The sequence below is a fragment of the Carassius auratus genome, chromosome 3, assembly GCF_003368295.1.
Source record: "Carassius auratus strain Wakin chromosome 3, ASM336829v1, whole genome shotgun sequence".
NCBI classification, from domain to species: Eukaryota; Metazoa; Chordata; class Actinopteri; order Cypriniformes; family Cyprinidae; genus Carassius; species Carassius auratus.
Genome location: NC_039245.1, coordinates 20,329,612 through 20,342,891, shown reverse-complemented (window position 1 = coordinate 20,342,891; position 13,280 = coordinate 20,329,612). Strand labels below are relative to the sequence as shown.

Sequence of the window (13,280 nt, the reverse complement as noted above, 5' to 3'; positions counted from 1 at the left end):
GTTTGTTACAGTACCGATTTCTGATTGGTCAGTCGCCGCTCTTTAGTTTGTGAATCATCATAAATAATTTAGAGAATTGTAACATTTAATTTAAGGAGAAGATTTTTGTCTTCTTTTCAACCTGGGGGGATGCCATCACCCCGCATCCCCCTCAATTCGAGTATTAAGTAAAAAATAAAATAAAAAAAATGTCTCCTGTGTCTGTGACTTTGCACTCTGTGCTTGATGCTACAGTGTTCTGTATCTTAATAAGAGCAGTGTGTCAGTTTGTTTTAAGTCTTTAAAGCAGGGTTTACTTGTGTGGACTTTTTTTCCACTCATGATCATCATTAAGCTTGGACCAGTGGATCACACACGTGTTGATCAATACCATCACTCTGAACTACGCTATTGACTCAAGCTCTATTGATCAGACTGTTTGGTGTGCATGTTTTTGTTTTTAGAAATTTTTTGAGCTTTTAATGTACTTTTTGTTCTATATAAGGTGACCATTTTATTATTAATTATTATTATTTAAATGAATGGCGTAGCTGATCATGTGATGATGGCTGATGCGGCGTTCCATGTAAAATAAAACACATTTTTCAAAAATGTAATCTGCCTTCATCTCATGCAAATATATAGAAGTAGACTATCAAAAGTGCTGTTCGTTTCGGTATATGTACAACTTTTTTTAGTTTAACATTGGTGAGTAGCCTACCACTTTAATTCTGCGGCCACTACACCTCGGTGTGTGCGGAGAGAAGAGGGGAAAAAGAAGAAAACTGTTCCCATCACATCAGAGACACGTCGTGTGACGCTGACGCTCATTTCTTCGCATCAGATGGAGATGAAGGAGAAGCACATGAACCCCGTCCTTCTCTGACTGCACCTGACGCGCGCGCACCTGCTGCTACTCCACACATATCGTCGGTATGTAGTAATATTTCGTTTTGATTCCGTTTAGGCTATATTTTACATTCTATAATTGCTCTAATGCATGGGGAAAAAAAAGAAATAAGGAAAAATGACTTAACTTACAGAGACCAACGCGTAATATGTCAGAGGAAAAACTGCTTAAAAACAACTGGATTTTCGACACCGTATGTATTAGACGCAATTTATTCATTATAAGCAGCTAGACAAGATAGGAGATTTATTGTGGCTCCAGATCCTTCATTCCTAAGAGTTTGCATACGCACGGTTTAATCATACTTGAAGAAAAGAATGCAATATTAAGAGATGGAGTTATTTGTTATATTTATTACTAACGAGTACTAGCCTGTGCTTAGAGTTTATTTTAATGATCTAAGTCCAATAACACAAATGCCTGTTTTCTCTAGTGGTTTTGTTTGTTGGTTTCAAAAACCTAGTTCAAACAGTATGAAATGAGAATAATTTTGCAAAACGGTGCCCTTAAGGACCATCACACAATATCACACACTATTTATTCTGCTTAAGCAGCTGATTTATTGTGGTTTGCATATTTCACAATTTAATCTCGCACGAAAAATGACAAGATTATGGTGGGGAAAAATGAAAATGTAATAAAGAAATATATTAGTGACGTTTATTATTAATCAGGCACTGGATTTTAAGGATTAGGGGTTAGTCAGAGCAATTACTTGGATGTTATCTTGTAATTTAATTTCCCTCCTAATGTGTGTCATGTTTCCGTAGAGGGCAGTTGGCTAAGAGATGGATTTCATTACCTTACTCCTTTTGCCTGAGGATGAATATGCCTTGAGCTTTAGTAATCGACTCTGGGATGTCTGAAGCAGCCTTTGGATTCCAACCACCACATATTAAAACGTCACAAATATCCCCTGAACCTTTACGGGAAACAAAAGGAATATGAATTTCACTGCTGGCTTGCTGAAAAAAGAGCTTCTGCTCTCAAACGCCTTGCAGTCCTTGAACGCCTCTTTCCACGGTGCCGAGGACTTTGCGAATGATGTTTTCCTCCACCAGAGTGGAGAGCTGGAGAGACTGCTGCTGCTGACAATCAAGGAGCCCACCACTATCGCTCTCACCGTCATGTATTCGTTATCATTTGTGGTGGGTTTCACTGGAAATCTCATGGCCATTCGAATGCTTACCTGCCAGAAGACTAAGAGGATGCAGATCATCAGTGCCACCCGGAGTTTACTCATCAACTTGGCGGTGTGTGATCTGATGGTGGTTTGCATTTGCATGCCCATCACGCTCGGCCACACCATTTACACCGCATGGGTGTACGGAGACCTCCTGTGCCGGGCTGTTCCCTTCATCCAGGCCGTGTCTGTCTCTGCAAGTGTCCTCAGCCTGACCGTCATTAGCATCAACAGATACTACAGCGTTCACAGCCCACTCAATTCCCTCTCGTACTTCACCCAGAAGAAGATCTATATCACCATTGTGTGCGTCTGGATCCTCTCCTCGGCCATTTGCGCACCTCTGCTCTTTATGATCAAGCTGGACGAGATCCACTTAATCGACATCGCCGTGCCGATCTGCAGAGAGCTCTGGCCACAAGCGAGACTTAAGCAGGTCTACAATGTGCTCCTTTTTGTTGCTCTCTACTGCATCCCTGTAACCTTCAACCTAATCATCAGCTTTCTGACCGGCAGGAAGCTCTGGAGGGCTTCTCAACAATTCGCAGACTTTGATCCACACAGCCAAGTCGTGCACGCCTCACATCTGAAGATGCGCAAGAAGATCGTCAAAGTGGTGGTCACCCTGGTTCTCTTATTCGCCATCTCCTGGCTTCCGCTTTACGTTGCAGACATCCTGATTGACCACGAGGTTCATCCACCTCACTGGGTTCTGCAGACTCGGCCTTTCACGCAGTGGCTGGGCCTGACTAACTCCAGCCTCAATCCCATCTGCTATTGTTTCTTAGGTGATTTGTACCGCTCTGCCAGAGCAGTCAGGTCCAGGTATCATCAGAGAATGCTTTCCGTCCTTCGATCCTCCAGCTCTTTTAAACTGTCCAGTTTGCTTTCTCTTAAAAAGCAGAAATCTGGCCGGCGGCAAGGTGCCGTGAGCCAGGCGTCAGTGGAGACTCTTTCTGACTGGTGTTCCAACAACAGCCAAATGGTGTCACTCCAAAGCCTCTCAGAGAAGATAGTGTCTTCAAGCAATCCTGAGTTATCCAACTTGTAGTCAGGGTGAATATAACCGAAAAGTATTCAAGGCACTTATAGGGATAGTTCACCCAAAAACAGATTTTGTGTTCCATAAAAGAAAAGAAATGATATGAGATTTGAGATAGTTTCGAACATTTGCCTTGTGAGTCAAAAAGCATGTGATTCTGATGTTTTGATGCAATATAAGCATTGTTTGTGTGCATAACTAACCGTACACAGGTACAATGCATCATCACTTATAGTTTATAAGATTAGAAGTTGCTTGATGTAAAGTGGGACTTCCTGTAAATAAAGGACAGTTAGTTTTGTATATGCATCCCTGACACAGATTGTACATAAATGCCCAGTTAAGGCCTGTTCACACCAAGACAAATGTTTGGATGCGGAAATTCAGTGCTATAAATATTTTAATTTGAATTAACAGCTGTTCAGACCAATGTGGATATTTGCATGCCACTGATGCAATGTTTTTTTTTTTTTACAGAGACATGTTCTAATCTATTTTCTGTTAAACAGCGAAGAAAACAAGCCGACCAATGAGATTCACACATTTGTTCACATACCCAGAGCCATTGCTGTTATATGAAACTACTAGTCTCATCTCTGTACTCTTGTATTTGGTGTTGTTTGATAAACACTATAGAGAATACATGTCATGTGTCGGAAATGGAAAGTTGTGCAGCACTACTTTGTGTAATGAAGAAATGAAGGTATTTGCATTTTTTCTATAAGAACCATCTACTGTTAGTGAATTTGCCTGTCTGCTGTTTTTTATATTTATTGGTCTGAACAGACAAATCACATTCGAAAATAGAACAGAATTTTCTTATACAACGTTTGTGTTAGTATGGACTGACCTTTACTTGCCACCAAAAAGCAGGAGAGTTGTATTTTAAATTGGGGGTTTTCAAACTGGGGGACCCAAAAAGACTCACACTTTACAAAATATAGAATTTCAACGTTATATAAAGCATACTTATTAAACATGTTTAACACAATAATCTTAAACACATTTACTTAGTTGTATATTCTAAGTTTCATTCTGCTTTCTATTTTTTTTCTATTGATGGCTTAATTAAAAACAAATTTTCATCAATTAAAATAATTCAAATAAAAAGTTATGCATCTAACTGTAGAAAATACTGGTAGAAAATACTGGTTAGAAAAGAAAAGTGAAGTGAATATCTTCTAGATATTTAATCATTTGCTTTGGCTTAAGTGCAATGACAGTATAAAAGTCAGTTATTTAATATTTTATAAATTATTCACTTATCTGTTATTTCACACATTTAATATTTTTCTCATTTAGTGTAAATATGTCAAATTATGAATACATGCCATTATGTTTTAGGAAGGGGGTCCTTCAAAATCGTCATTTTGGGGTCCTTGACTTAAAAGGTTTGAAACCCCGTTTGAAATTAAATGATGTGTTTTAAATCGATATTGTGTACTATATAAACATATACATTTGCATTCATAAAAATATCATATTTGTTCAAGATTTTCAAGAGTGCATGAATGAAATGAAATTCAGACAGAATGTATACGTTCTAAATGCCTTGTGAAGATTCAAAGCAATTCGATTCAATTAAATGTACTGTGCTTGATTGTGAATAATCATCTGTTCTTGCCTTCTTCAATAGAAACCAACGTGAATAGAATCAGATCTTTTGATGGGAATAGATCCACACTCCGAGGAATATAAGAATATAATTCCCCACATGAAATACAGACACAATAATCACCTCTTCATTTTGTGACTTTCTGAAATGACAAAAGTTTTGGAAGCAGATGAACAGTAATTCTGTTCAGGAGCGATACAGACCACAGCAGTTAGTAGCCCTAGTCTTTCAGTGAGTGTGATTTCACCAAGTACAACATGTTCCTGGATCAACATCCTTGTTGATCCTGGAACAACATTCCAATCAACCAATCAGAATTGAGGAATAACTTTACAGGAAATATCTGTTTTAGGCTTAAGATCAGGGTTGTTAGCTGTCAGCTATCATTTGACACTGATTTTAGGAATACATTATGGGTAAGGTTAGGTTTAGGGGTAGGGACTGGGTTAAGTCTATATTTTTGGACAGTATCTTTCATGTCTTACTTGGCAAAATCATGGCGATCCTTTCGTTGAGTGTGATTTCACCAGGAGCAGGGCATTACAGAAAATACAAGGAACACTTCTTGACTTGAATAAAAGAGAAAAAGAAATATGGCGAGATGGTGAATGTTATCATCTCTTTAGATGCGCTGGCATTAAATATACGCTTATAATCTAAGACATTCTGTTAAAATGATATTTTATATTTACCATAAATAATATTCAAAATAAAATGGTTGATTTCATTAAACTTAAGTGAATATGACATTAATTGCTTTATTTTATTAAAATTAAAAAACAAAAATTGAATTAAATTCAGTGAATTAAATTCAAATTTCAATTTTTATTGAAAAATAAAAACATTAACAAAGAAGTAGTTATAGGATATAAAATTAATTGTGTTACTCTTTGTTCGGTCACATTTTCTTCTTCCAATGAAGCTCACAATGCACTCTGGATCATTTCAAATCATGCTGGACAACATCGTGAGGTTTGATCAAGTTCATGCAGCTTGAGTGCTTCTACATTGTGTGTGTGTGTGTACATATACATATACATATATTATATATTGTGCAATATTTGTATAGTTATACCCACTCAACCTTCAGGAATAACAACTTTAAATAATTTTAATCTGTAGCAAATTAAAATGGGAACCTTATATAAAAATGTAAGATAAGTAGCACAAAAAATGTGTACGATTCAAATGTTTTTAAAGTCTCTTATGCTTATCAAAGCTGCATTTATTTGTTTAAAATTTAGTAAAAACAGTGATATTGTGAATTATTATAATGTAAAAGTGAAATAAAACAGATAATTGGAGTAGGTTTCACAAGAATCTTATTTGAGATTTTCATGTTTAATTAAATGTGGGCTTTGTACTTATTTGTGAAATTTAGCCACTCCTGAGTGAGTTTGTACTATAAATTGTCATCAGTGTACAATTTCAGTGTGCAATTTAAACTAACCGTTTCTATTGTAAAACATATTTTAAAATGCAATTAATTCCTGTGATGGAGTCATTTCTCCAGTTATATCATATTTTAAAATATCATTCAGATATGCTCAAGAAACATTTCTTATTGTTATCATTGTTGAAAACAGTTTAGCTGCTTAATATTTTGTAAAAACGGTGATACCTTTTTTGGTGCAGAGATTTCTTTGTTGAATAGAGACTTCAAACAAACACCTTATTATTACTTTCAAAAATAAGTAAATAAATGTTAAAGATGTAAATATATATATATATATATATATATATATATATATATATATATATATATATATATATAAAACTCTCTGCCATTTAAATTACTTAAAGTAAAATACATCAAGCATCTTTCTTAGTACTGAAGGAAATGTATTGGACAAAGAAATGTCCCATGATTATGAGAATAAGGGAAACACAGAGGAAGAGAGTATAATGGGCATCACTTGAGCCTCCAATCTTTACCTTCTTAAACACTGTGATCATCATTATCATGTGAACTCCATTGATCCAAGCTGCAACAATCAGTTCCAGGTGATCTCCAGTAACAGATCCTACTCCTTCACAGTGCAAAAGTCACTTCTATGATTGATGTTACCCTTGGTTCCACCATTGGCTCCACTGTCATCAACCCCAGCAGGATGAGTCTGTGAATAAATAACAGATAGTCACACATCATCCAACCAATTCCATCTGTGACATTCCCTTCAATACCACTAATTTCCTAGGATAAATCCTAGATACCTGTCAGCAGAGTGAGAGCACGTACGACCTCAACAGCAGTGCACATGCACGGTTTGAATACGCTCATGATGATCTGACCACTTGCTTCCCCCCAAAACACACAAGATAAACAATGCCATACCATTCGAAAATATCCAACATACCCATTGCAATTGCAGGACACAATACTTTATATGCAAATGGTTTAGTATCAAATCCAACAGCGACATCAGAGGACATGGAATACGGCTAATACAAATACTCCTTTGCTTTGATCCATTAGCTGTGCCTCATCATCTTGTGCCCTCAAATTCTCTCAAGATGTCAAAGGGAAGACCACAGGGAATATAAAATTACCAAGGATGGTTGCTGCAGAATATAGTTAAGATTCAGTCAGAGACAGATGACTTAATCATTAGTAAAGATGCCCAGTTGACCTGAATCTCCCGCCTGAATCATATCTAGAGTTATAAATAATCAAGTAATAGAGTTATTAAGTGCTATTGTCTCTAAATCTTAAGATTAGCTCCTTATGATAACAGATCAATTAAACCTTAGCAAAGTTTCCAAGAAGGATGTCATGTGTCAAATGGACCATGTGTATAATCCATTTAGAGGTCTCACCATTCTTTGGGTCAGAGACAAATGAAAGGGTCAGTAATGAAATATACCTTGAATACATTTTAAAATGTTTTTTTTTTCCAAGGTATATGTCAAAGTAAATCTCCATACACTGATCAGCCTTTAAAACCAACCGACCACACAGAAGAGATACTGTAGCTCAGATTGATGAAAAACTTCATGCTGTCCTTGACAAAAAGGAGTCAGAATACAGAGTGCATCACAGTTTGCTGCATTTAGGGCTGCATAACCACAGACCAGTCAGAGTGCCCATGCCTACAATAGGCGTGTGCGAGTCAGAACTGGACTGTGGAGCAATGGAAGAAGGTGGCCTGGTCTGATGAATCACATTTGCTTTTAGATCTGGTGGATGAGTCCATGTGTGTCGTTTACCTGGGGAAGAGATGGCAGCAGGATGCACTATAGGAGGAAGACAGGCAGGCGGAGGCAGTCTTATGCTCTGGGCAATGATTTGCTGGGATACCTTGGGTCCTGGCATTCATGTGGATGTTACTTTGAAATAACAATTGCAGTCAGGGGTGCTGGACTGGGGGTAAAACCAGTACTGATTGCCAGGGCCCTGGAATATATATTTTCAAAGTCTGGAATATATATTTTCAAGAGGGGGGGGGGGGGGGCATTAGGACTGCCTATGCATAGGGTCCGGGATCTTGTGCAGCACCCCTGATTGCAGTGGCCCCTTTCAGCAGGATAATACATCTGCCACGCTGCAAAAACTGTTTAGGAATGGTTTGGGAACATAATGTTTAAAGATGTTGTTTTGGCCACCAAATTCCACAGATCTCAATCCAATTGAGCATTATGGGATGTGTTGGCCCTCGCAACTTGCAGGACATAAAGGATCTGCATCTAATGTCTTGGTGGCAGATACCACAGGACATATTCAGAGGTCTTGTGGAGTCCATGCCCATTATTCCCCAAAAACATATAACATATTAAATAATTTCACATATAAAAAAAATATGCTCATAATAGAAGAGGTGTATTAAAGTCATTGTATTTGTAAAACTCATTTTAACGTATTTTTAAATTATATAGAAACAAAAAATAAGCGTCATGTCATTGACCCCTTTTCTGCAGACACAGTTTAAGCATTTTTTAGAAAGCCATTGCACCTCAGGCCATATGCCCAGACTGACATCTTTTCAAAAACATATGCACAGGATACTTATGTCCTGTGGAGACAGAAAAGTAAAAAAAAATCCATCCCTATGATGAACCCCTAGCTCTGCAGAGGGGAGGAAGCGTTGGCTATAGTGATATGATGGCAGATGTGTGATGGCTTGGTTTACCCTCAGCTGTGAAAGCAATCCATCAAGAGGAGAGAGAGAGAGAGAGAGAGAGAGAGAGAGAGAGAGAGAGAGAGGATGAGTGCTGCATGTAAACATCTGCAAACATCTTCCTGGGTTATGTCTCGGGGACATGCCAGCTGGCCTCTCAAAAAGAGAAAAAAAATACTGACAGCATGTTTGAAAGAAGCTTGTACGGAAACCCTTATCCCTCTTTAATTTATGTGTATTTGTGATATACTGTATAACTGATAACAGCAGAATCCCAATAAAAGAGATTCATGCAAGGCAAATTTATTTGATAGACTTATGAATATTTACCTATTTAATTGCACATAATTTTATTGAAAACACTTCACAATAGAAACACTATGAATAAAAATTAAATGATTTCACTCAATTAGCATTGGTTTTAGGGAAAGGGGAAAATGCCTAATGTATATCTAATTCCTGTAAATACTGAATAATAAACTTAAGTTAATTACAAGTAATAAATGCAAAAATAACAACATTATTAACAGCAAGCTTAGGGACTCCTGTGCCAATTCTGAACGTCTCTTCCTCCACTGGAAGTAAGGGGTCTAGCCCAACCCTCAGCACTCGGTGACCCCGCTCTGTGACTTTACGTAGTCTTCTGCTTCATGGCTGAGTTGATGCTGTTCCCAAATGGATCTGCTTCCCAATAATACAACTTACAGTTAACTGTGGAATTTCTAGCTTCTAGCTTTCTAACAGCTCAATGTCCCAATACTTTTGTCCATATAGTGTATAAGGGAGAATATAGTTCTGTGAATTATTTTTTTCTTTTCAACTTTTCCCTCCCACTAGCACCAGCTAAAATTAAACCTATTGTGAGATTAACATTTGCAGGGCCCTTTTCAGCTGATCTAATTCAATCAGAGGGGAATACATCGGTCGACACCACTGATTTCATTGTGAAGTGAAAAAACTTGATTATCCAAGACTTCATGCCCTCAGTGCAAGCGACCTGTCGGCAGACCATTTTCATTACCATTTCTCATCAAGAGTTCTGTTGAAAATGATCACTGTGACATGCACAGACAACACTAAAACACTGATAAAAAAAGAGAGTGTGTCTATATTCATTAGAGTTAAAAAAAAAGTTCCTGTATATCTGAGAAAAAAAGGAGAGGCAGGAAATCAATGAAGAGATCTGATTAAATTAATAAAGAACAAAATCCCACCATATCATTTTGATGCATAACAAATTAAAATGGCAATCATTTAGCAAAATCGTATTTGCCAGTTTAAATCCCAAATCATGTCATTATTTCCGGTTTAATTAAAAAAATAATTATTTTGTGCATCTGCAGTGAATAATTAGTCAGATTCCCATAGACCAAATTAATAGGGTAAATATAGATTTTTTTTTTTAGTCTGTAAAATACAGCTTTTTTAAAGCAGATAGCAGCTGTTTTTAATTCATCTTTTTGGTATAGCCTGTGGGTGTATTTATATTTTATTCCAAATATCTTTAGGGTCTATACCCTAAGATAGAATTGCAAACTACCTATACAGCTTTGCATACAAATCATCTATATTACACCTTGGATTATGATTAGAAAATCGGAATATGGTGCTTACACCCCTTCATGACCCTGAGTGTGATTTTCTAATTTAGCAAAAACCCTGAGCTAGAACAACATCAGCAATCTCCATCATAACAGCCTTTCCTATTTTATCTTTCAAGTTTTGCAATTTTTGTGTACTTGCATAGATATGGAACAAATCCATGTAGGAATCAAGACAGACCAAAACCTGTCCTGTCTGAGTGGTTCATTTAACCAGGGCGATGTAAAGGAAAGCGCTCGGGCCATCTGTGACCACTGCCCTCTGTGGCCTTCATGACCACACTGTTCCATACACTGATCTTTCCTTACAGTCTGAGGAAGAAGCTTCCTGTCTGCTTCAGTACATTGGTAATACCTACAACACAAAGGAATACAAAAAATACCAGTAAGTGTTTCCTAACAGCTGTTCAACACTCCTGTTTTCTTAATAGCCATATTATCCTACAAGAATACATTGCATAGCCAGTTTATCAAAGGTGGTGGGGAATGTTCCATAAAAATCAGAATCAGAATGCCCAGACACTGCATGATCACATGACCACACTTTTAATGCCTAAGTTCTCGACATATAGTGGATTTGTGCCATCTAGTGGTTAAGGCCTGCCAACACGACAATATTCTGTAGAGGGAACATATTTTCTGTATTTTTCTTTGGGATGCACAATACCTATCAGCCAACATCGCAGATGTTTATTATTATTATTATTATGTATTGGGCTGATACTGGATATTTAACTGCACTCATTTCCCTTAATCCAGCCATGTCAGGGAGATGCTGTGTGTATCTAGGTGAAAAAATAAGCACTTTATTCTGCCTGCCGAAAGTAGATGCATTTAGGAAGCTTTAAGATTACTTTCAACAGAAAGGCAAATTCTGAATCAGCTATATGTTATTTGTTTAAGTATTTGCTATTGACTGTTCAAATGCAGAGTTTTGCAGTCTTGTGTGTGTGTTTGTTTGTGTGTGTGTGTGTGTGTGTGTGTGTGTGTGTGTGTGTGTGTGTGTGTGAGTGAGTGAGTGAGTGAGTGAGAGAGAGAGAGAGAGAGAGAGAGAGAGAGAGAGAGAGAGAGAGAGTGAGAGAGAGACAGTCTCACTTCTGCTGACTGTTGGGAACTGGAAGACGTGCAGGCGGATGTAGTTCGTCAGCGCTGCGTGGTTAGTAATGAGCGCAGAGAGAGAATAAAACAAATCGCTGGTCACGAATAAGAAGAAAAAAACAAGGATTTGTAAAGAAAAAGTCAGAGGATTTTGAAATAAGCCAAAGGGAGACTAAAGTAAGGAAACTATAAGGAAACTTGGTTTCCATCTTCCGCCTGCACGTGTTCTTCCTATGTGTAAACATACCAGGAAATAAAGCTAATTCTGATTCTGATTCTTCTGATTATACATAATTTACAATGACATAAATACAGGTGCATCTCAATAAATTAGAAAGTCATGGGAAAGGTCATTTATTTCAGTAATTCAACTCAAATTGTGAAACTTGTTAAATAAACTAAATAAATTAAATGCACACAGACTAAAATAGTTTAAGTCTTTGATTCTTTTAATTGTGATTATTTTGGCTCAGACTCAACAAAAACCCACCAATTCACCATCTCAACAAATTAGAATATGCTGACATCAGCTAATTAACTCAAAACACCTGCAAAGGTTTCCTGAGCCTTCAAAAAGGTCTCTCAGTTTGGTTCACTAGACTACACAATCATGGGGTAGACTGCTGATCTGACAGTTGTCCAGAAGACAATCACTGACACCCTTCACAAGGAGGGTAAGATACAAATATTCATTGCCAAAGAAGCTGGCTGTTCACAGAGTGCTGTATCCAAGCCTCTTAACAGAAAGTTGAGTGAAAGGAAAAAGTGTGGAAGAATAAGATGCACAACCAAGCAAGAGAACCGTAGCTTTATGAGGATTGTCAAGCAAAATCAAACTTTACAAGGAATGGACTGAGGCTTGGGTCAAGGCATCAAGAGCCACCACACACAGAAGTGTCAAGGAATTTGGCTACAGTTGTCGTATTGTCTTGTTAAGTCACTCCTGAACCACAGACACTGTCAGAGGCATCTTACCTGGGCTAAGGAGAAGAAGAACTGGATTGTTGCCATTGTTCCAAAGTCCTCTTTTCAGATGAGAGCAGGTTTTGTATTTCATTTGGAAACCAAGGTCCTAGAGTCTGGAGCAAGGGTGGAGAAGCTCATTATCCAAGTCGCTTGAAGTCTAGTGTTTCCACAGTCTGTGATGATTTGGGGTGCATTGTCATCTGCTGGTGTTGGTCCATTGTGTTTTTTGAAAACCACTACACACTACACTACACCACTACACAAGTCACTACACCCGTTAACCAAGAAATCTTGGAGAACTTCATGCTTCCTTCTGCCGACCAGCATTTGTAGATGCTGATTTCATTTTCCAGCAGAATCTAGCTCCTGCCCACACTGCCAAAAGACCTAAAAGTTGGTTAACTGACCATGGTGTTGGTGACTTGCCAACAAATTCACCAGACCTGAACCCCACAGAGACTCTATGGGCTATTGTCAAGAGGAAAATGAGAAACAAGAGACCAAACAATGCAGATGAGCTGAAGACCGCTGTCAAAGAAACCTGGGCTTCCAGACCACCTCAGCAGTACCACAAACTGATCACTTCCATGCCACGCTGAACTGAGGCAGTAATTAAAGCAAATTTAGCTCCTAACAAGTACTGAGTACATGTACAGTAAATGAACATACTTTCCAGAGGGCCAACAATTCACTAAAAATTAATTTTTTATTGGTCTTATGAAGTTTTCTTATTTGTTCAGGATACTGAATTGATAGGTTTTTTATTAAATG

The 13,280-nt window shown here is 37.7% G+C and overlaps 1 protein-coding gene across 1 annotated transcript; it reads left to right on the top strand.

Moving 5' to 3' along the window:
• Positions 1-1,680: 1,680 nt before the first annotated feature.
• LOC113041892 (gastrin/cholecystokinin type B receptor-like) lies at positions 1,681-3,234 on the top strand. Its single transcript, XM_026200469.1, has one exon. It carries the CDS (start codon positions 1,834-1,836, stop codon positions 3,121-3,123), a length of 1,290 nt encoding a protein of 429 aa, XP_026056254.1. The 5' UTR covers positions 1,681-1,833; the 3' UTR covers positions 3,124-3,234.
• Positions 3,235-13,280: the final 10,046 nt, after the last annotated feature.

Excerpts from the sequence above, each read along its gene's own strand:
- LOC113041892 (XM_026200469.1), top strand. The coding sequence starts at position 1,834 with ATGAATTTCACTGCTGGCTTGCTGAAAAAAGAGCTTCTGCTCTCAAAC.